This window comes from Parasteatoda tepidariorum, chromosome 1 (genome assembly GCF_982258835.1).
Source record: "Parasteatoda tepidariorum strain Cologne lab strain chromosome 1, Ptep-v5.0, whole genome shotgun sequence".
Lineage (NCBI taxonomy): Eukaryota > Metazoa > Arthropoda > Arachnida > Araneae > Theridiidae > Parasteatoda > Parasteatoda tepidariorum.
Genome location: NC_141755.1, coordinates 77,475,092 through 77,500,905, shown reverse-complemented (window position 1 = coordinate 77,500,905; position 25,814 = coordinate 77,475,092). Strand labels below are relative to the sequence as shown.

Here is a 25,814-nt window from a genome sequence, read left to right as displayed (position 1 = left end):
TGGTAGTTGTCATGGTTACGGGGATAAGTCATTGTGAATTAAATGTTTGTTCTCATGCTATTCCTCAATAATGTCATCATCTTTCCCGTGATTGGCAGATCCTCTAAACTGTTTAGTTAAGAGGATCTTAATTTTGGTTTGCCTAAAAGGATTTTAATTTGCCTCCATCTTTGAAACCAGAAAAGAGGTTAAACTGGTTTTTATTACGGAACAAGTTCTGCCTGTTCCTTTCCTGATTTATGATAGATAATCTCTGCCCCCTTTCTAATTTGAAAAGCTGTTTATTTTGATGTTGAACAAGATTAAGAGTAATACTTATATTTTGTCTGTAAGGTCATTTACATTTAAATTTGTTTCATTACAAAGTGAAAAAAGCTTATGTTTTCTTATCTAAATTGTTTTGCTCTTGTTTTAATACATCAGACTACCTCAGACATTCAGTTCTCTTGGTAGCTTGATAGTAGTTTTATGTCAAAATTATGGTCGCTCCGGATGCGATAATAGAATGTAAACTTGCCCCGGTGTGTGAGTCTGAATCATCTTTTTGGTAAGCAAGCTCTATTTCATGGGATATCACGGCCACATAAAGTTACCCAGAAATATTGTTTCAGCTCTTCAACATAAAGTAGATAATCAGAGTTGAAAAAAATAATTTTCAACCTTTTCATCCATTGGTAAGCAGTCTCAACTTATATCAAAAATACTCATGCATCTGAAAACAAGAATCGACTTAAGTGAAACGCAAATATGTTATCACTTTTTTCTTAGAAACGCTTTTTCTCATGACTCCAAAATAAGAATCTGACACGGGGAACATTCAGAGATATTGAGTAGGAAAACAACAAAATATGTCGGCTCATGATGAATTGTTTTTGTTGGAACAGCAAACAAAATCATCAAACCATGTTGGTTTTGCTCATGTGGGGTCAATATAAAGTAGTTCCAATTCCTAACTAGGAATGATGGTCAATCTTGATGATACCACCAACAAGTGAGATAGTTTTTGATGAGATATTGAGTAGGAAAACAATAAATACATGTCTGTTCATTATGAATTGTTTTTGTTGGAACAACAAACAAAACCATCAAACCATGTTGATTTTGCTCATGTTGGGTCAATATAAAGTTGTTCCAATTCCTAACTAGGAATGATGGTCAATCTTGATGATACCATCAACAAGTAAGATAGTTTTTGATGAGATATTGAGTAGGAAAACAATAAATATATGTCTGTTCATGATGAATTGTTTTTGTTGGAACAACAAACAAACCCTCAAACCATGTTGATTTTGCTCATGTTGGGTCAATATAAAGTTGTTCCAATTCCTAACTAGGAATGATGGTCAATCTTGATGATACCATCAACAAATAAGATAGTTTTAGATGAGATTTTGAGTAGGAAAACAATAAAATATGTCGGCTCATGATGAATTGTTTGTTGAACCAAAACAAAACCATCAAACCATGTTGGTTTTGCTTATGTTGGGTCAAAATAAAGTTGTTCCAATTCCTAACTTGTAATGATGGTCAATCTTGATGATGCCATCAACAAGTAAGATGGTTTTTGATGAGATATTGAGTAGGAAAACAATAAAATATGTCGGCTCATGATGAATTTTTTTATTGAACCAACAAACTATCTTATCCATGTTGGTCCAGCATGGAAAAACCATCAAACACTTGGGTAGAAACTACATGAAAACTTTTGTCTTGAGTAGAAACTACGTGTGAGATGAAATGTTCCTGCATGCGCGAATCATATGCAGCGAGAATACTCTATTAGCATTTTAATGAAATACTTATTTAATAAAAAAAAATGGCAAAGTAGAAAATGGCTTACTTTGATGATGTAGTGTGAAGTAAATCACTAATATCTTTAATGTAGTCTTCTAAGTGATCGACATAAACTTGTTGCTTGTCATGAGGGAAATGAAGTCGAAGATCAGAGAAAATAAGATTACGCCATCGAATCCAGTTAATCTGAATAGAAATACGATAAAACCAAATTACTATTATTCAGTTGAAATATGTCATATATTGGGTATAGTACTAAAACTATATAACTATTGCACTTGCGTTTTGAAGAACAATTTAAATTAATGTTTTGTCTTATTTCAACAATTGTCTCATTCTAACATCTCGTACTAAGATCGATGCAGTATTAGTTGTCTAGTTTTCCAGTTATAGTTTTTAAATGTGTAACTAGATAACTGAGTCATAAAAAATGTCTAAGGATAATTAAATAATTCCCCGACAACCCTTGGGTTTTTGAAATACGCAAGCTAATGAGAAAAATCTCCAGCATTTTCCAATCAATCTGATACTTTTTAGGCATATTTCAATAAGCCCACCTATCTGTAAGCTAATTAAAAAAATATATCATGCGTTTTTCAGTAAGCATGATTTATTTCAGACAGTTTGCAATAAATCCAAAGTATTGTAAGCTTATTTTAAATTGTCAAGATTTATCGCAATAAGCCTAGGCAAATTTAGTCTGAGTTATTCTTTAGTTAGATGCATATAGGCTGGCTGCATTAAGCCTAAGAAATACCAAACACATAAAAAAAATATTGAAGAACCGCATTTTTCATCAATATTCGTGTAACTCGTATCCGAAAAATACTGAGTTATCTAGTTTTAGTACTAGACACACGCACTTTACGTTAGACAGGAATATTTTTTACAATATAAGTGAGAACAAATTGCTTAAATATTAAAAAAATGAATAATTAAATATATGTCCACCGTTTTGTTATACACATAGCGAAAAAACAAATACCGAATCGCTCACATATCTGATTTTAAGTGAACATTTATATTGAATATTAAAAGTTATAAATTAATATTGAAGTTTATTCTTATTAGTTAAATTTTATTTTTGACATAAATTTTTTTATTTAAAAATGATTTTGAAATTTTTACATGAACAATTATAACAGATACTCACGACCTAACAAACGGGCAGTGGATTTTTCAAGAACAGGTAAAATTAAACAAATAATTCTTACCTTAATTGTTTTTTCGCAACCACTTTAAATGTTGTGGATGCCAATCCTTCAGGATTAGCATCTAATATAAAATGAAGGGCTTGTGCGCGTGTCTCTCGTATAATTCAAAAACAACTTGTGCACCACGGTCCTCCAATTTTTTGGGCTGTAGGTGCAAAGGAGAATTTTCGCCCCCCCCCCCCTCTCGGATCAAGCATTTCAATGAATCCTTTCGGAAAATTTGAAAAATAAATTTCTCTCATTGGCTTAATATTAGGCATTGTTATAAATTAATCTAAAACTCATTGGCTTAATATTAGGCATTGTTATAAATTAATCTATCTACAATTTTGCTTTTTTCTTTCAAATGTTTAAACCACACCTGCCAATTGTTCTGGATTTTAAGGAAGAATTTATTTCTATACTTTATATAGTAACAAAGTTTATACATTCACGTTTATATATTACACTTGCCTGTATATATATTGATACAATATTAGATAGCACTCTTTTTTGTGGATATAATCGTGTGAGCTGATGAAAAGGTTATATCTATTATTTTCCGGAATTTTTTTAAAACTTTTGTCCTTTTTTTCGGATTGCTTCTTTTCTCGGTTTCTTGTCATTTTTATTTTTATTATTATTATTATTCCCCCCCCCTTCTTTCATTGTTCTGTAATTTTTCCCTTGTTTTCTCTACATTTTGAACTTATCTAATGAGTTCTGCTTACTTGCAGCTTATGAAACTTATTGTAACGAAACTTACTGTTTTTCTTAAGTTTCTTTGTGTTTTCTTGTATTTATTTATTTTGTTGTTATATATATATATATATATATATATATATATATATATGTTTAATCTTCGCATTTATAGATTTTATTTAAAATGATCATGACTACTGCTGCATTTAAATAAATTAAACATACAGACAAATGTACAACAATCTCCACTATTGCGTCGATAACTGCAAACTTATCACCGACTTATGCTTAATATAAATTCCGTTTAATTTTATAGGTGCTGCGATCGCCGCATCTTATTTCTAATTCATAATTCTTTCATTTTTCCTTTTATTTTTCTTTCATTTTTCTTCATTTTTCTTTCATTTTTCTCTGCACAAATCATGATGAATATACGACATGATTCAGTAAATCACTATGGAAAGGTGTAAGGCCCTTCCAGTAACGGTGTACTAAAAGCTTCGAGAAATCTGAAATAACAGCTGACAATCTCAAGTATATAGATATTTCCCTAGGGGAATATATATAGGGAGAAAATATATAAGGGGAAAAAATTTTAAAAAGCGTAGAAATAGGCAGGTTTACAGCTTTGTTGTTAACAAAGCCAAAGTTATTGTGCTAGCTGTGTTATTGTGCTAGTATTTTGTTATTCTGCTAAGATGCAGCTTTGTTATTAATAAAACGAAGTGAGCTTCAGACATCAGTAAGGTCATCTCATAAAGTTTGTTGCTCATTTTTTAAATTTATTTTTGAATTCTTAATTGACGCGACAGTTAAGAACTTTAAAATTTATGATAACATCATAAAACAGTTGTCATCATTTTTAAACTTTTTCCAGACTGTGACCGCTCTGTAGTGATATGCATTTTACTCAAAAGCACTACGTGAACAAGTATATTTTACTAAAAATTATACAAAATGATATTATGTTAAAATAGTTTTATTTTATATCTGTATAAAAAAGTTTTGCAAAAACAATCTGATATACCAGACAGTTTCACCATTGAACGTTGACATTAAAATTCGCTTTAAAGATAACAGTATTTTTTTTAATGAAAATTTACAATACCCTCTGCTGTTTTAGGACACTTAACATTTTAGTTTCATAAAGAAAACAGATGAAATTCTGCAATTACATCTAAATACGTATCTTTTTAATTGTTAAATTGTTTTTTAGTAGTTACGAGTTGGCAACAAATTTTTAAAGAGTCATTTAAAGAGTAATTTAAAAATCTTGCCGTAGAGTAAAAGTGTTTTTTTTTTCCGAATAATTGACAAGAGTTGTTTGTAACTTCTTTATTTGAATGCATGAAAATAAATTAGATAGATTTTACTTACCTGTGGAGCAATGTCGGCTAGTTTAAAAAGTGTTACATTTTCTTCTTTAAAAACATCTTTTGACCAGCTTGATTGTTGATTGCTGCTTGTCGAATGCTAAAATTGAAAATAAATAAATCCAATATTCAGTTTTCCTTAAAATACGAAAGCTAAAAAGCATTTGCGAATCAATTTGTTTAATCCTATTCTCTATGCATTAAATCACATTCTTTTTGTAAACTTTATGACCTGCAGTGATCCTAAAAACACGGTTCCCAGCATCACTGGCTGCAGTCAGTAAGCAGGTGCGTGGCCACTTTGATCAGTCTGCGTAGGAGCCAAGGGTGCGCGGTATCGGTCCCAGTTAAACTGTTCTACCGTGAAGTGCTCAACTTTGCGAGCAGCTCGTCGGGCTACCAAAGCAGGGGAGTCATCCCTTCTGCAGAGGATCAAAATTGCGATGGCATATCTTCGAATCATCCTCAGGGAAGTTTCCCAGACCGTCGCCAATAGTGCATTGTACAGCTCTTGTAGGCCGGGATAGCCTGGTCGGTAGAGTGCTGGACCCATGTCCGAGAGTTCGTGGGTTCGAATCCTGCCGGCCGAAGACTCCCCGTATAGTAAATGGTGGCTGATGCACGTTAAATCTGTCGAGTCGAAAAGTCCTCCATGTTCCCATAAAAAATCAATACCTCTGGGAGTACTGGATTGGAGATCGATCCTTCTCTGATTCAGGTCAAAATTACGATCTGTGGATGAATGAATGGATGTATGAATGGGTCCACCCTATAAACAGGCTGTGACGTGTGTGTGGCTGAAGACGTATTCTTGGCCATAGATGGCGCCACTGAAGAACAAAAAACGCACCCTCTGCCTTAAATTTGCTCGGGTTTCACCAAGCAGACTTGCTAGTGTGGCAAGTAGCATTAGAAACAACAACAACAGCTCTTGTGCGACGCAAATAAAGTTCCTACCTATTAAAACTTGATACGACATATCACACGAATTTCTTTTACAAGTGTAATTTTTACAATCATCGAACTTAATATAAATATTTTTTTAAATCATTGTCTCAAATCTTATCGTTAAAATCTACACGCTGGGGGGTCGTAAGCTTAAATTATTATTTAAGAGTGTGAAAAAAATAATAAAATAAAATAAAAGCTGAGGAATCAGTAGCAATATCAATCACAGCAAATAAGGCATTAACGTCATCAGAACTAGAACACAGGAACCGGGATAGCCAGCTTAGTAGGGCGTTCGCCCCAAGGTCAAGTGGTCGGGAGTTCGACACTCGCTTGACGCTAAATCAGTCGGGGTTACGAAGTCCTTCAAGTTCCCATAACAAATCAATATCTCTTGGGGTACTGGGTCGGAGATTGATCGTGCTCTGGTTCAGGTCAAAATTACGATCTGCGGGTAAATGGATTTTGTAAAAACGCGTCCTTTCTGTAAACAGACTGCGTAGCCAAATTATTCAACAAAAAATAAGCACCTTTTAAGCACTTTTCAAGCACTCAAAAATATTTTTAAGTACTTTAAAAGATATCATAATTACGCAGGGTTGGAAAGTTTTTGACAATTGACGGTTTTTATCTTGTTTTAACCATTATGTCAACAAAAAAAAACTTTTGGCATTGTTTTTGACAGTTGTCAAAAATCATGAAATGTTGAATCATGTAAAACGAATGGAGTTTTCATACGCTACAAACTGACAATACGCCGAAATAGATAATGGTTGAATTAATTGTGAAAACGTTGAATAGAACAATGTGAACTTGTGTCTTTTTGCATAATTCGAAGCGAAAATCAACATGATAAAGGAAAAACTCTCATTTTGAAAAAGAGAAAATTAAGCACTTTTTAAAAACACCCAATGAAAAAGCACCTTTAAGGGCTTTTAAAGAACGAATATCAAAAATAAGCACCTTCAAGCACTTTTTAAAAAGCTGCGCACCGTGGTGAAACGAGCTGTGACGTAAGTGTGTGACCGAATTCGAATTCTTAGTCATAAATGGAGCCACTGGAAAACAAGAAGCAGAACACCCCTCTGCCGTAAAATAAGCTCGTCAGCATTGTTTAATGGCATAAGACACAACATCAACAACACAAACAAAGTTATTTACCTTAGTAGCATTGCAGAAAAGATAGTCAAACTCGAAAAGTTCATCGATGTCGGCCTCTGTTGTGTTCGTGACATTCACTTCTAAAATGTCCAATACAGACAAGAGTATCTGCCTGTGTTCAGCAGCTTTTTCAAAAGCAGTCGTTAAATTACCGTTTTCATCGTCACAGATTCCATCGACTAAGGGTTCCGCAACGTCAACCTGAAAATATTTCATTAAATAAGTGATTTTTACTTACATTTTTAACTCGTCAATTGCATTAAATGTAATATCTGTTCAATAAGTTTGTTATCATTCATCAGAGCTCGAATGCATTTCGCTATGTTTTTCGTAATTCGTATTCGTGTCCATTTCTTTGTTAGTTTCTACATTTGAGTATCATTAAATTTCAACTAACAAGAATTTATTTGATTTCTATAAAGAAAACCACATTAAGATAATTTTTTTTCCGAAGTGTTCTTAATCGTGTAAAATTACGCTTAACCCCTTGTGGACTGGATATTCACAAAACCGCTTGGGGACGTGTGATTCATAAAAGCATTCGTACAAAATCAGAATCAGAATTTAAATAAATAAAAAACGGTAGCCTAAATGTGGGCGTTCCTAATTTGACAGACTTACTTTGCTTTTACTTTAATTATTGTCAGTTTAATCATATATATAATCAATGTTAGTTCAAAGTATAACTAAATAATTTTATTTTCAACTAAAGTAATGGTGAATTAAATAAATCAAACAATTATAACCCCGAGCACGAATAAACTGTGCAAAGAGCTACTTTGGTTACCAGTTTTATCTTTTTACCCAGATTGATACGGTTTTATGCTGGCACGTATTTGCGACAGTCGGCGCGAAAGGGTTAATCTTCGAATAAATCATTTAACTTTCAAAAAGAATTTTAAACCATGTCAGGGGCGGTGGAAAAAATTGGCCCACTGGGAAAAAAATTGTCCCACTTATTTTTAAGCCTTTTAATGTTCACATAATTTTGAAGAAAATGGCCATAAAAGTGCCTATTTTTTCATTCAAAAAAATTGTTTAAAGCTAATTGTATGCACAATATATGTATTCGTTTTCAATTTTTAACTTGAAATAAAATATACATGTTTGATGAGTGATGTTATCTAGTTTGAAATAAGCCATATCTAAACACATTACAAAGAGTCTGGTACTGCTATCTGATTTATTGATTGAGAAATAAGCATGATTCCGAGCATCAGAAACTAAATATATATAAATATAACAGAAAAAGACTCAGAAAAAGCATTTCACTCTATTTTTAAAAGAAATAAATCAAAGAAATAAAAGAAATAAATCATTTTTGAATACCTAAAATATCAGTACACATCGCCATAGCGGCAAAACTCAAAAAAATCCAGTTTTGAGATAAGTGGGTTTAAAGTTTTCATTGCTAAGCAAAATACGTAAGAAATGCTTTCGTTTGTTTAAACGAAGATTACCTTCAAGTTGAATTATGAGTTGTGCTAGTATTGCTGCTGAAAGAATGTGTATTTTAATATTTACACCTGTTCTTAGTTCAAAACGCGTGTTTTTTATACGACATAGATGTTTTTTCAGGCAATCGTGGCCAGTTATCAGACGAAAAAATGGCAACAGATTTCATCCTAGGCCACTGAGGGACATTGAGAATCTGTTTAAGCCATGCTTTATTGAAATGACGATTTTTGAGTTCCTCGTGAGACAGCCCATAAGCGATATGTGCTCAGTACTACAATTGCTCGTTGTAAAAAAAAATAATAAATAAATAAATAAAAAATAAAAAAAGAATTTCATAAAACTAGGAGGCTCCGCCCCCTGCTCGCTAACGCTCGCCAACCCCCGAGAATTGCTACGCAATCCTATGTGGTTCACGCCGTGAACCATGGCTCGCTGCGCTCGCTCGCCAATGAACACAATGTTCTAGCACAAAGACATAATATATTATCATCAAAGACATAGTATTTTATCATCAAAGACACGGTATTGTACTTATGTAGAAGAATTCTACCAATGTTCTTATTGGCTTTTAAAAAATATATTAGCTATTTAGATTGTACATGGTGAAAAAATCAAAACATTAGCTAAATAAGAAACATATTAGCAAAATAAATTATCAAATATTGCTTCACTAATATTCTGCATTTTAAAGCGTGAAAATTCAATGCATAAATAAACGCGAAATATAAAAAAAATTCAATGCATTCAATACAAACACTTAAACGTTTTTTAGACGTTTAGGTAGCTCCCAGTAGAAAAATATCAATTCAACAGCGGTCTTTTAAAGCATTCTCACTTCAATTAATTAATTAATTCCTAATTGGGTATAATATAGCCTACGTCACAGGTTGTGTTGTTCCTACTAAATTTAACCCATGAACGGCATTTTCTGCGAGCCTAACTTCAAGCCACAAATAAACAAACGAAGTGTTCGATCGTTTAAATAGCTGCTCGCCAGATTTTATTGCATTATAAAGAAAAGTTATTGAAACTAAATACAACTAAATAAACAACAACAACTAAAACAAATAACAACAACTACTAATAACAATAACTAAATAAACAACAACTAAATTCCATTCGTTTAGCATTGCGTCATATGTTGTTCCTACTAAATCGAAGTAGTAGTTGTGTTTTTTTCATATTATACCCAATTGAGTTTAAATTAAATATTGTCATGTTTTTAGAGCATGAATTTAAAATGAACAACCTGATAATGCTCACTCTAGTTATTGTTATCTGGTTGCTCACTACGTGCTCTTGCGCGCCGAATCCAATCAATTAAAAATGAAAACTGTTGCCAGCGCGAGAAAAGAAATATCATCGGTTTTATTGATACATACATACATACGTACGTATTAGCGTTTTATATAATATAGATTGTAGCTATTGTAGTCAAGTCAGCACAAGCTCTGGTGAAATTTTCCCTATCCCTTCTTCAGATTTTAATCTAAAGCAGTCGAATTATATATTTTGAAAAATTTTCTTGCATGCAATTTGTTAAAAGATGAAAAACAATTTAGAAGCATGAAACATTTAAAACATGGGAAAATGGACGTACTTACTACTACTTGAGCTTTGTAATCATCTCCTCTGAATTGTATGTCAACACGGAAAAGCGAGTCCACTCCCAGAGCATTCAGTTTTGCCATTTTCCATTCAACATCCAAACGACAATCTTTCCATTCGGGTTCCAACAAAGGCCAATCCCCTACACCTTTGCTCGAAAGCACTTCCTTTAAGGCTAGCAAGGAAGTTTCTTCAATATGGTCTAAAGAAAAAAAATGTGTTACTAATAACTTAATCATGAGCCATGATGGCCCAGTGGTTAAGATACTGAACTGTCATTAAAAAAACTGGGGTTCGATCCCCAGCGAAGTCTGTAAGCCAAAAAATCTTAAAATTGATGGTAGGGTACCAGCTTGCCTGAGAAGCGAAAGTGGTCAATGTGTAATGTAAAACACATTCATGCCATTAGTCACGAAATTATGTCACCATGGCCTCCTGACCCACAACGGGCTGTTACGGGAATGTTTAGTTTTGAATCTTAAAATAATAGTTTTAACATGAACATCAATTACAAAAAATTATTAATAATTAATTTCTATTTTAAAGAATAAATTTCCAAATACTCTTCTATTTTAACCGGAAAATTTTCCTCCCTCCGTTTTCGAATCATCAAAAATAACGGTTTCATGATTACAATGATTATTAGAATGGTTTTTTTTTGCCAATACCCACCGGGAAAATGACCTAGGTCATACAGGCACCTGAAGGACAGATTTGTTGGCCACTCTTTCAGGGGCACCATATTAGCCGGACCAACGTTGCTCCCACAGTAAGAACAGATAGTACAGAGAAGGAAAGAACATTCATGCCTTGCCCGAGACTCGAACCCAGAACCTTTCTGGTGCAAGGGCAGTTCCCTAACCCCTACACAGGCCGGTCGGCTGATTATGCGAATTGGAACACTTTTTTATATAGAATTGTAAGCTATCTTAAGTCACGGATGTTATCTTTTAAATTAAATAAAATTTCAAATGAACGAAGGAATCGCCTGCCGATAAATCCTATCCTATTGGAAGCAGATCCTCAAGGTCGTAGTGTGCAGTGCAAACTCGTAGTGGTCATAGTGGTTATCGGAATTTTAATGTCGACACTTCTGATTTCTGCGTCCTAAAACATTTGTGTTCCCAATTTGGAGAGGAAAAAGTCCAAAATTGTGAATTTGTGTAAAGAACATACATACACGCATACATGGTATGTTATATCTAAATGAAGAGAGAGTAAATTTTTTGCTACATATGAATGAAGCAAAACAACATGAATAAAGAACAAATAAATTAAATGAATGAAAATACATGAATAAAGAACAAATAGATTTAATCAATGAAAATACAAGTTTCTACATAAGTGATAAATTCTTAATTTTCAAACTTTAAAAAAACTTACTTAAATCCATACATGAGTTGTAGACTGTTCTAGCATTTCTTAAAGATACGCTGTCATTTACTCTATCGTTCTCTTCCAGTATACCTGAAAATTAGAATAAATTATTATATTTATTTAACATTTTAAGAATATTAATGTTACTCTTAAAATTGTATATCAATGCATGATCAAATTTAAGTAAAATTAAAATTTTATCTCAGTTTAGAAATAATTATATGACAGGAAAGCACATATTTTTTATGTAATAACAAGAACACTAAGAAGATCAAAATGTTATACATATTAGGTTTAAAATATACTTTTAAAATCAATTAAAAAATTGGAATGAAACTTTTTTGTCTCCACAATATTAAAATAATGAATCAGAAATGAAGTGAAAAAAATGTTTTCTTAAGCCTCATATGACGTCACCCTTTCATTTCCCTCTATTTTGTTCTGTTTATATAAGTGGCTTCCCTTTTAGAACTCTAGATCATAGCTGTGACTTTTTCTTCTCCTCGTGTTTAGCACTAATATCACTTTTTTTTTTAAATTATCTTAACCTTTCAAAAGAATATGAGAAAAATATTTTTTGTCAACTGTTTTGAATTGTCCATGGGAAGCTATTTCGCCAATTATGATTAATGCGTCCACCTACTAACAACTTCATATGATACAAAAAATACGAATGTAGAGTTATGTTTACATAAATGTAACTTACAGTATAGGTTTGCGTGTGGTCAAGAAGAGAAACCAGAACTGGAAAACTATTTTCTCCAATGCGTATAAAAATTAGTCATTTGATCATTTCTCAGCGAGTTTATTTGTAGTTCATAAACTCAGAACTTATAAATTTGGTTATTTATGAGCACAGAAGCTCTAGTTTACGGCCAATTCTTAACAGTAAATAAAATTTTGAAAATCCCACCCACCTTCCCATATAAAATTGGACTTTGATTTTAGGTAATAAGGTAAATGAAATTCTTTTCATTATTCAATCTTAACCTGAAATTTATTTTAAGATAACATTTCTTGAAAAAAACAGCCCTATAAAAGTTTAACACCGTCTACAATTTTTTTTTAATTTTCAGAAAAAACTTATAATTTTCTTTTAATCGTTGCGATTATTTTTAATATGTTCATTTTTTAATTATCCAAAAATTCTTATACAAACAAAGGACATGATGCTTTATTGTTTATTCTAAATTATGATCCGATTTAATAAGAACAATTTAAGCATAAAGCAATGAAAACAACCATTTTTAAAATAAGTTCAGGCTGAATAAAATAATAAATCTATTCATGGTAAAAAAAAAATATTCTCTAAATAACGTTCTCTATTCTACTACTTCTTTAATGCTCTTTACCGTTTGCACACGACACTCCTACATTTCTTACACTAAAATATTTCTTAACTCCTAAAAAAATCTTAACATCTTTTACATTAAAAAAAAATAAATAAATTCTTCACAAATTTTAAAATTTTTTATGCGTAAAATTTTTTTTTCTAATATTGTAAATCTTTTTATTGATATGATAGCAAAAGACGTATGCTTACTTTTTATTTTTAACTCGACTTCTTCATTTGCAATATCTATACTTCCAAAAGAATCCCACCCATCTGGTATTGAATAAGAACGCAGAAAATTTCCACAGCTATAATTATAAAAATCATCACATGGATCGACGTTGTCATCTCGCCATTTCAACAATTTTGCAGCTGAAAAATGGTAACACAATTACACGCTATAATTATTATTGCATAAGTAGAGTTGCGAGAGTTATTCATAGTGGGAACAAAATAAATATCAAAATTGTGTCACATAATTAAGTCATTTGTATCTAGAGTCTTTTTAAAATGAAAATTATTTTTCAAAAAAAAAGTGGTAGCAGAAGTGGTTCATTGCTAGGATTAATTTCGCAGAATAAAGGTTACCATAATATATTAATAATATAGATGCGAAATAAGCCACATTACTGTTTTAGGTGGTAAACAGCCTCAAGAGCCTAAATAAGCTTCGATGATGATGCACGTTACTTTTTTTGAAGTTAAAGGGAAAGCTAACGGAAGGAAATATTGTTGTTGTTGTTGTTTCTAATGCCACTTGCCACACTAGCAAGCCTGCTTGGTGAAACCGAGCAAATTTAAGGCAGAGGGTGCGTTTCTTTTTTTCCAGTGGCACCATCTATGGCAAAGAATTTGTCTTCAGCCACACACACACGTCACACCCGCTTATAGGGCGGACCCATTCATACATCCATTCATTCATCCACAGATCGTAATTTTTGACCTGGATCAGAGAACGATCGATCTCCAATCCAGTACCCCCAGTGGTATTGATTAGTTATGGGAACATGGAGGACTTTGCGACTCGACAGATTTAACGAAGAAATATTCACTTGATATAAACCGATATGTACATTCAATCTTTTCAGATAAAAGATATAAATGGCATTTTGTGCCTGGGCATAAATGGATTTAGTTACAACCAGTTATTTATTAAACTACTGCCATGTATCTTCCGAGCAATTATTAAAGTAATAAGACAATTATTAAGTTACTACCACATATCTGTAAGTCAATTATAAGACTACGACCACATACCTGTCAATCAATTCTTAAAGAATGAAGGCAATTATTAAGTCACTACCACATATCTGCCAATCAATTATTTAAGTATTAAGACAATAAGTTACTACCACACATCTACCAGTCAATTATTAAGCTACTACCACATCATGCAATCAATTATAAGGTTGACTGACACATATTTGACAATCAATTATTATTTTATATTGCCATATTTGTCAACACTTTTAATCTTATAAAGAATTATTTTTTCAAGCGGTAATAAATTGAAAATTGATTTACAATTTCTAGAGGAATTACGTTTTTATTTTGCCATAGCTTAAACATAACATGATATGATAATCATTTATTTAAATGTTTATTTTATTTATTTATATGCAGTGGTGGTTAAAATTTTTTCAAATTATATTTATAAATCCAAACATTAAATAGAAAATCATAAATTTTGTTATCTCTTAAAATAAAATCTTACATAAAATCCATAAAAGTGGGCAGTTATTCGGCAAATCAAAGATAAAACATGTGATTATTTCGGGATTGTATTTCGTGAGAAAATATTTGTATTTCTAATGAAAAACCACAATTTCAAATAGTTCAAAATCACGTTTTTTGGTGAAATATGCTGTGAATAAATAGCAATAAGGAATTCATGTAAAATGTACTGTTTTAAAGCATAAATTTCAAAAACATTTAAAGCACATATCTGGTGAAAGACTAAGGAAGTTTTTGTTACAATAAGGTCACTATTGAAAAAAATGGACTATCACTACGTCTCTCCGAGCTTTACAATTTATACGTTTTAGTAAATTAAATAAAAAAAATAATTCTGGTCTTCTTCAAAATGCACTATGTTAGTAATTTCACTACCAGCTGAGAAAATTCCTTCACAAAAGCGCAAAATGCATAAAAACTAGCTACTATGATTAAAAGGAAATATGATTATCGCATGTATGATTAATTATTTTTTAATTAAGCATTCAGTTTTTTAAATGAGTAGATTTTAAACTCATTTGATCTAAACCCTATTGATACAAACCCTATAATCCTATTGATATAAACCCTATAACCCTACTTTAATAATTATATCATAGTTTTAAAATTATTTTTAGACGTATTGTACTTAAACAGGTAAATTCAACTACATCATAAATGTAGTTGAATTTAGCAAAGAATACTAAAATACTTTCGAAGAATACTTAAAATGATGTTTAGTAGTGATTTTAAAAATTCATGACATGATATCAAAATTCATAATACACATGCAATTAAATGCATGATACACATACAATTTTATGTACAATAAGTTCTGTGTCTCTAACATGTTACATTTGTTTCAGTAATACATTACCTGCTAGAACACAGGATTCCGAAATACAACTGGGATATCTTTTTCCAAAATAATTTTGCCCTAAAAATAAGTAATATAAGTATATTTATACATATAAAGCATTTAATAATTAAATATGAAGAAAAAAATTCAAATTAAATTGTAGAAGCTTCTTTTTGCTCTAGATAAATGAGTAATTTAACCATTCGCACTCCGAGTATTTTCAAATGCTGTTTCATTTAATTATCAGCACTACAGCATTTAAAATACTCAATATTCTATTGTTATACAATTTTAAAATTCTTAAAAAAATGTAGTTACTAATTATTAAGGTATAAAATCTCTTAATTTTAAAGTGATGACTGCTGATGGTGCCTCCGCGGGGACATCCGAGTGCAAAGGGTTAAATAAATTTTGTCTGCAAAAGCACCGTAATAAAACAGTGTTTCCTCGTTCAAACTATGCGTTCATTGGTGTGCATAAAGTTTTCATAACCCAACATTCTACTTTTTCAATAAACAGAACTTTGACCCGAGGTGACTCAGGTAATAGAGTGTTCGCCTCCCAATGAGTTGACCCAGGTTCGAATACCAGCGATCGCTGGTTGGTACGAATTCTGCTCCCAAGTAGAAGTTGAAATTGAAGCTAAAACATGTTTAGCCACTGCATGAAAATATTGATACGAGTTCCTGAATTTTTCCAGGTGATCCGTGGTTTGTCAGGAGATATATTGTCATGGGGACAGTCATCCCCCCCCCCCAATGAGGAGACTCGGGTTCAAACTCCCGCGTTGGCTAGTCGATATTATTTCTGCACCCACTGCTCGCCACAGTTCAGACGACGTAAAATATCCTCAGTGGTAGAAGGATCATGGGTTAGAATCCCTTTGCCGCTGGCTAACCGTAAATGGCTTTCGTGGTTTTCCTCTCCATGCAACACAAATGCAGGTTAGTTAAATCAAAATGTGCAAACTAGACGAAGGCTAGTTTGCCCTAGTGCTTGACCCAGGGGTTCTCTTATCATCTATATTGGGTTCAAAATTACAAGACTACAAGATTGAACATTGATAGAGGTAAACTCATAATTGGCTTGGCTGTTCAATCTCGATTATAAAATAAAACAAAATGCACATCATTACAAATGTATAGCCTGGTAATCACGAGGTAAACTCTCGGTGATACTGCTTTCATTAAGGTCTGGTACTCATTGTGTGAGTGCTAGACAGTATATGTACACTGAATTCCTCTTTAAAAAATGGTATTAAGTCCTAGTAAAAATCACCAAACTTTGCTGTTAGCTAAATTAAGTAATATGTTTTTAAGTCATTGTTGAAAAAGGAAAACCCTGAACATTTGAATGGTTTATAATAATCGATCGTTGAAAAACAAGAACCTTAAATAATTTTGGTTCATAATATTATCTGTAAGTTGGATAGTTTTAATTTTATCATCCTGAAAATGGTTAAATGTGAGTAAAGGCAAGTAACCATGCAACATAACATACCAGAAAAGTGTAATCAACTTTCATTCAAAAGTATGAGAGGTCACTTACCATGCTTAAAAATATTTCTTAACATGTCATTACTAATTAGAATGTCAATTCAGAAGTTATGATTAAGGAAAGGAAACACTCAAGGATCAATTAGCGTGACAAGTGTGAATTAGAAGGAGTTAATCACTAAATGTAGGACAATTGTCGAATACAATCAACAATGCAAATGTTTTCGTTCTAAACATACCAACAGTTTTTAAAGTAGACGCTCAAAACTTTTAGGGGTGCTGAACAAGATCATTGGCGTTGAAATATGTAAAGAATTTCTAAGAAATTACAGGGTGTGACAAAAAAAAAAACTCGGACAAAGTTAGTGCATCTAAGAAGCTAGGAAAATGACAGTGTTAAATCGTTAGTTCGCTCTATGCATAATCGTTTTAAACAAAAGTTTGGACTCTCTAAAACAATTGCTTCTTAGAGAATGGAATTGAATAACTTGCGGCCTATTACTGAAAATTTAATAATCGCTTGCGTTGCTTTAATTATAAGATAGATAATGAAACAAATTATCAACTAGCAAATAAATTTTATTTGTAAGGTTTTTTTTTCATCAAAACTAAATAAACTATCAATGTTATAAATTTCGGTATTTTTCTAATATGCTATCGTTACTTTCCAATATGATGTAGTTACTTTACTTATTACGGTTTCTTATCGATAATTGATTTGGGGATATTAAGAAAAACATTAGTAGAGAAAATACAGAGGCAATGGCATTTATCTTTAAAAGAAAAACTGTGTAAGGTATACCAGATGGTGGCACGTACCCTTAAAAATCATCAGTGTAGGGTATACCGGGCAAATGTATACCGGTAATGGTACTTAACCTTAAAAAAAATCACTATAGTGGAAAAGCGATTATTAATAATAGCTGTATTTTTCTCTTTTGTAAGGGAAAAAAAACTCAACAAATAAAAAAATTTATGTTTATTACACAAGTAGATCGTATAGTGGGATAATACACAAATTTCTATAAGTAAAGAGCAAACAGAAATTTGAAACAATAAATAATACGCTTTAAGGCAAAAAATTAATTGAAAAATTATATAGTTTAATAGCGGTATTGACAGACAATATAACCAAGTAAATGAGTACTAAGGTTGAAAAGTTAAACTTAGCCTTTAAATTTATTTGACGCGTTTAATTAGTCATTAAAATGAACTAAACCTTGCCAACCAGTTTTATTTATTTTTTTAAGCCTAAACGAAAGATTTTTTTTGCTGCTGAAAGCTTTTCTTTCCTTATTATTGACACCCAAAAGTTGAAAGTTAACTTATCTAAATCCTAAATGTGAGTATTTATATACGTTAGGGGGACATCCATCCGCTGCTGGTGTCCAACCTCTTATCTTCTACTTAGATGTCCAACCTCTTATCTTCCACTTAGGTGTCCAACCTCTTATCTTCTACTTAGGTGTCCAACCTCTTATCTTCTACTTAGATGTCCAACCTCTTATCTTCTACTTATCGGTTATAGCGACCATGTGTTGGCAACTGCTATTTCGAGTTGTCCCCTCACAAGCATTAACACTCATGACTAATAAATACGAATTTTAATATCGCGATGTATTTTCAAAAAATATATCACGATATTTTAACGATTAAGCTCATTTATATTATTTTTAATTAATCAATATTGTTACCCAAATCAAATTTAACAACATTCTCAATAATGTTAATCAGCAGTGTTGAGAATACCGGGCAAAGGCAACATAACCTTAAAAAAATATCAGCGCAGGGTATACCGGGCATTCTATAGTTATCACTTTGCATGATATTCCCGATATTGTCATATTCGATGTACCTATATGTATTATCGGTAGTCGGTGACCCGTGTAAGTCAGATGGCGTTGCTCGACTGGGGATATTTCCGTATCGTGATCTGTCACGCCAACTACAATCGCCAAGGTGCCAAAGAGAATTTAAACTTGCAATTTAAAAAAAAAAACATGTAGATGTCTGGCCGGGAGTGGCTACGAGTTATACCTTTCGAGTTGGTCCCTTTCTGCGTTTTCATTTTTATTTTTTTTTTTTTTAAGTTTCTTACGGGCCATTGCCCAAAGGTTTCCATGACTTGGTGATTATTCAACCACAGATCACGATACGGAAATCTTCCCCGCTCGACTTGTTGGAGAACTTGACTTTATACCGACTTCATAAATTAAAGTAACCGACAAACAGATTTTTTTTTCCTTTTACAAAGTTAATGATATTTTCATTTAAAAGATAATAGTATTAAGTTTGAGAATTCAAAACTTGTGTTCAAAAAATATGTTAATTAATTATTGTTATTATTATTAATAATTGATATTAAAAAGTTTTGGCGATAGAATTTAATAAATTTAAAATTATGTTATAAATCGAGCATGCTATCAGCGAGCCTCACGCTATTTTTGTTTATCTTGTAGAGTTGCACTTTTGTAATCTGGCAACTTCTTTTTCTTGTATATCTGAGTTTACTTTTTCTAATCGTTCTTTTCTTTTTTTATTTCTAAGTTCATATTAAATACTAATTTAAAATAGCTGTCGCCTTTATTTTGCTAATATTTACAACAGAAATGTCGGTTGGACAGTAAATAAGCATATTTATTTTTAAAATTACCAATAACGGTTTAATTTCATGTTTCATGAATTTTCGATAACTTATGTTCGGCTGTATATTTGGTTCTAGCATTCTTTAATTTTGCACTTAACTTATGAATTTAGCGAGCTTTAAGAGTGTTCTATTGTTTCCATAGGCTTCGTTAGCTTCAATTTTTAAACATTTTGTGAGAATGATGTTTCTATGACCATTTAACAATCTTAAACAATTGTTGAACAATAGTTTTCATCAATGAAATTTCGTATCTTAATATTGCATCCGAGCTACACGATGTCAGGAAGAAGTGATCATTAACAAACCAAGCCATGAAAATTTGCCGACTTCCAAAGAAAAAAAAACAAGATTCAAATGGTGCCGCATTGTTAGCAAACATACATATTATAAAAACAGACTACCCTTTTTATATTTATAGAGATGTGATAATTTTTTTAACATTTTTAACAGTTCATGGCGTGTTATGGAGCCTTATACACCTCACCCTATTTAAAGTGCATCCTGTATTATTTAGAAGTTATTGCTAACTATTAATGGTTTTATTAAAAAGAGGAGACAATATAATTTTAAATAAGAGTTGTTTTAAATAACAAAGTATGTTATAAATAACGAAAAAAGGTTTTAAATAAAGGAAATTATGTTAAAATTTATATACGAATACCTCGCTTGCTGATAGTTCTGCAATCATTTCCTACGCACCCCTCATTTTTTCGCTTGAAACCTAAAGATAAGAAAAACAAACTGAAATAAATATGATGATTTTTGTGCAAATACATATTAAAAAAAAATATAAGTTATACAAATCTAGGTTTATTAAAATAAGAAAAACATGTGTGCCAACTTTTCACGCAAGATTTTAGCTAGTTGCATCACACTTCATGCATAAGTATTTAAATATTGGTTCAAAAAACTTAATTTAAAATTATTTTTAATTGCAAGGATCTAACCAACTTTAAAAAATACATACTGGTAAATCAACTTAATAGAATTACGCTTAATAGAAAAGTTTCTTCTAGTGGTAGCATAGTTTATGCTTTAATATATGATTCTTTGTTTAATAAGTTTGATATTAAGTTATTTTCCTCACCACTACATGGGAATGATTCAAAAGTTCAAATAAAAACCCACTTTGTTCCAGTTAATGCAAGAATGTTGGCAAGAATGTTGGCGAAATTAACTAATGTTCTGAAAGCTTTAGTATTTGATTGCCTACTACTCTTCAAAATATTTTGGAAAAGCCTAGTAGTTGGCAGCCCTGCGTATAACAGAACTTTGAAAGATGCTTTCGTAGATGCTAACCCGGAAGTTGCAGTGTTCCACAATTCTGATAGCGAGAAATAACAATTAAATTGAATCTAAACTTATTTACTTTAACAAGCAAATAAAAAATTCGCAGCAAAGTTTGCAGTTTATGATTACGCATAATTTAAATTGTTTAAATTAATTACGTATTGCGGAGATCAAAAATCATTCTGAATCAAATTTATTGCTCCGAATATAAAATAGTAAATTCTGAAATTTAGTGCCCTTTTAAAAGTTTATAAAATCTCCCGTTTAAATGGAAGAAGTTCGCATATATGAGTGGTAGTTAGTAGAGTGGAGGTTTCAAGTTCGGAGGTTCATAACTCTGGATTAATTTTGTAATGTTTAACTCTGACTTGTGCTACGTGTACTATAATTTGATAAGGGCTTTTAAGCCATACTTTGCAATGAGTACACAAGCCAACATATGCATATGTAGCAATAAATAACATGATGTGGATCTGTTAACTTCCCTTTATTTTATCGATGCAAATTTTCCCACTTATAGAGCAATACATTAATGATAAATGTAGGTATCTATTCAGCCTACTCGGGCTGGAATAAGACTAGAAAGCTTTTATTTGTTTGTTTGCTTGTTTTTTCTGTAATTCTGAGTTCTTAAAAATGATAACAGATATTTACTTAGCATTCTAACGTTAGATAGTAACTTAGAAAATATTTTTTGGTTCAATACTAATTTCCAGTTAGTAGACAAACTTATATTTAAGTTAATCTAATAAGCTGGAGTCTTCTGCTGCATTTTTTACAATTTACCTTTGCACTTTTTGATATTTTTTTTTATATAACCAGCTTAGAACTGCAAACCTATTTTTGACTATGAGTCTTCAATTCCGTAGCCCTGTAATTTTGAACTCAAACCAGAAGATAAGGCTGCTACTAGATCAAGCTTTACGACAATTTTGCCTTTGGAGAACTTTCTGATGGAACTAAGTCACATTTTTATTATGTAGAGAAAGAAGAACTTTATTTGGGCACCATGTTAAAAGCATATTGTCAATTATACTTAAGACTTTTATAGTTCTTTTAGAGATATTTCCAGAGATTAGCTGTTAATTATAGGAAGAGACAAAATACTGGCAGTAATAACAGTTTACTTCTTCTTTTTATTCAAAATAAATAAACTATCTGTAACTAACACTACTAATTAATAGTTATTATGGAGATTTCAGAAGTATGTTTGTTGAAATCAAGGAAAAACTTGACCTTCGAGGATTGTTTACTTTTTATGAACAAAAAGAAGTATTGAAACATTCTTACTATAACAGCAATTATTCACTGCAACATACAAATAACGATTTTTTGTCTTTTGTAAGGTGATGATAGCCTGTTAAATGATCTGTTCAATGCCTGTTAAATGCAATGAATGAATAGGAACCATGGAAAACTTCTCATGGTTCTCTTCCCTTTTATTTCCATGGGCTTTTCATGAAACTCTTCTCCTTTGCTTCCATAGGCTAACCATGGGAAGTTTGTGGCGTAACTACCACTACGATTATTAAAAATCAATTCACTAGTATATAAAACATGCTAACTTGATTCAATCTTGTGGCACCTTTTGATAGATAAAGGTTGGCATTGTCTGAAGGTTTTTCCCCACATTGGTGACTTGCAGACGCGATATGATCACGCCTACTTCTATGGATGGTCCACATTGAATAGTTGACTTGCTAATTGTGACTGCGTCATCGTCCTCCTCACGCTATTGCTTCTCAGTCTCGTATACACACAACTGGTTTCTGCACACACTCGACTGCTAATAGCAACACAGGAGTGACCACACACCCAACCATGAACTTAATACAGCTCTCATGAATAAAGCTCAAAACCCGATGACCTTAATCCAGCTCTCCCGGTCTTTCACAAATACAGCAACTAGTGGTATCCGTTCATCGAATTCTATCCCTGATAAAATTCTGAAGGTGGAGTATTGTGGCGTAACTACCACTACAATTATTAAACATCAATTCACTAGTATATAAGACATGCTAACATGATTCAATCTTGAGGTACTTTTTGATAGATAAAGGTTGGCATTGTCTAAAGGTTTTTCCCCACAAGTTTTCGATGGCTCCCCCTTCATGTAATGCAAATACGGATTAGTTTCATCAACAAAGCCGAATACACAGCACAACTGTAATTAAATATTCTAATTCCTCAGTGTCTTCTCCTATCCCAACACCTTAATTAGTTTCAAATTCTATATTAACCAAATTTTTATCGTCTAGCTGTTTCCCGCAACCCCAAGGAAGCACTTTAATTTCAGTTTTAACTGTTTTTAAGAGTTGTTAACGTTATTGTCGAAGTTCCTTTATTTATTAAATTTTAAAATCTTTCGGGCAGTCATTAAATTACATAAACCATCGTAAGTATGAGTTCAGGGCCATTTCAGCAAAGTAGGAAAAGCAGCGGAAATATCAAAATCATGTCGTGAGATGGAAAACTCATCTCAATGGTCCATTACATGCTGCACTACTTCCTCACGCACCTCTCGAGCCATAACTTGAGTATCGTATAATTTATATGGTATTTCTCGAAAAAGGCAAGCTCCGTCACCAATAATTCGTATGACAATATGCGGCACCCTAACAACGTTTATGTTAAAAATTTCTTCAGTTATTTCAGAAAGAATCAAAAATTAATCCATATAATTATGCTTCGTAACTAAGTTTTTATTTTTATAAAAAATACAAAATTATTCTTAACGAAATACTAACTATTCAATACTACTTAAACTATCACTAAAGTCTACCTAACAAAATGACTCTAAATAATTACTTAATGTATAATTAATTTTTCAACACTTTAACGCTTAAATTGTTACTTAAGACAACCTAACAAAATGAATAATAACTATAATGTTACCAATAGTTAGAGAAATACCTGAGTTTAAGGCGAATATACGAGAAATATTGTTTATAGATTATCTTTAACTACTTATATGCATAACGTCTATAAAATTAGTTGTTTTCTGTTATCTTGAATTCGCAAATAATTACTATTTTTATGCGTGCATTAGAAAATAATTTATTTTAACCCTCGTTTCTACCGATATTCATGATTAATTTTAATTGTTTTTAAGGGTGTATTACCAGTTAAGTAACATATTTATTAACATCGTTTAGTTATACTCACCAGCATTTGAAAATATGTCTACATCTTCTTCATCGTCATGTTTTACTGAAAAAAAAACGTTTCGTTACTAAAAACCCACAACATGAACTAAAATATATTAATTACACGTATTTAGAATAATGTTAAAAGTCACATTATAGGCACTACTTATCATAAAATTAATAATTACAGTAATGGCTATACATAACAAAAGTGCATATGTTACGATTAAAGTAATAAATACGGTTATTATTAATACTAACCGGTCAAAACAAGTTTTTACATGTTTGTTTGTTTTTAAATTTTACCAGTTTAAAATCAGTTTGGCTCTTTGGCCATTGTAGTTGGCGCGACCGATCACGATACGGAAATATCTCCAATAAAAACGCGAAGGAATGACATCGACCGAACTTCATCGGTAATTATTAATAATAACCGGTTCGGTCAATACATGTTTTTACATGTTGTTGTTTTTTTTTTAAGTTTTCCTGTTTAATTTTTCCTGTTTTCCTGTCACCATTTAATACACGGATTCGAACTCCCTTATACATCACGAACACGAGTCTAACGCCCTACCAACCACGTTATCCCAGCATTAATCATTACATGGGTATTTTCAAAATAATTGATAGTTTTTCATTAATTAATATGTTCACAATTGCTAATAAATTCTATTCATTAAGTCTCGGGGGTTCCGCCAAAAGAAGGTCAATCACTTAGGATTCCGCAGCCTCTTGGGAACCTCTGATCTAGTTAATGGGCAGATTAACTAGGATGATCGATTAAAGTACCAAAGATAGTTTCATTTCTTGAATAACTAAGGTGATCTACACATTATCTACTAAGCACTCCTTGCCTAAAGTGAAAGTAAGATATTTCTAGGAATGAGAGCAACGTTTCTGAACGCTTGAATCAACATAACATTATTTATTTATTTTTCGATTTATTTTACAATCAAGCAACCAACAAATTAGTTCATAGAATCGATCATCAATCCCTTTAAAAACTGTAATACCAAGAATCAAACAGTTTAAAATATCATTACAATTAAGGAAATTAACATAATATCATTTATTCATTTTTTGAACAACATAATGTCATTTATTCTAAAGAATCAAGTGACAGGTTAAAGTTCAAAAATTCATTTCTCTCCTTCAACAGCAAATTATGTTAATAGAATAAGAGAGACAAACATTTGAACTATAAGCCGTTAATGTGCATATTACCTATATAAAATGTGAAAAAAAACATTAATTCCACACTTTAACAGAGCAAATCAAAGCAAATAATGCGCACGTTAACGCCTTTCGAGCATTAGCGATACAATATTGTACGTATACAATATACATGAGGAAATAGTGTCACAACTAGGACTGGGCGATATTAGAAATTATATATCGTGATATATCGTCAGTTTTGCATCGCGATATAGCGATGTATCGCGATATAGTATTTTTGAATTTCATTTACTTTAAGGCACAGAAAGTCAGATTTCTATCAAGACTTCATACGCATATTGATTTAAATCAATTTATAAATTTGAAAATATATATGTTTTGCTAAAGAAAGATATTAAATAAATTGACTAAGATGTACAAATCTTACTTAAAATATTTATTGAAAAAATGTGTGTAGATACAGAATGAAATATTTGCACTTCTTTATCGTTTATAAGGTATAAGCAGTCTTAATTTAAGTTAACCCTTAAAACACCCTTA

The 25,814-nt window shown here is 31.7% G+C and overlaps 1 protein-coding gene across 1 annotated transcript in view; it reads right to left on the bottom strand.

Annotated features, from left to right (window-relative positions):
- The window catches only part of LOC107456724 (membrane metallo-endopeptidase-like 1), a 70,545-nt gene that overhangs the window by 23,156 nt on the left and 21,575 nt on the right, over nucleotides 1–25,814 (bottom strand). The window contains exons 3-11 of the mRNA XM_043047638.3: nucleotides 24,118–24,162; nucleotides 20,324–20,383; nucleotides 15,538–15,597; nucleotides 13,158–13,319; nucleotides 11,621–11,704; nucleotides 10,234–10,439; nucleotides 7,172–7,372; nucleotides 5,067–5,162; nucleotides 1,841–1,980 (exon numbers count right to left, since the gene is read on the bottom strand). Of these exons, the coding sequence (XP_042903572.2) occupies nucleotides 1,841–1,980; nucleotides 5,067–5,162; nucleotides 7,172–7,372; nucleotides 10,234–10,439; nucleotides 11,621–11,704; nucleotides 13,158–13,319; nucleotides 15,538–15,597; nucleotides 20,324–20,383; nucleotides 24,118–24,162 (1,054 nt within the window). The remainder of the gene's footprint in view (nucleotides 1–1,840; nucleotides 1,981–5,066; nucleotides 5,163–7,171; nucleotides 7,373–10,233; nucleotides 10,440–11,620; nucleotides 11,705–13,157; nucleotides 13,320–15,537; nucleotides 15,598–20,323; nucleotides 20,384–24,117; nucleotides 24,163–25,814) is intronic.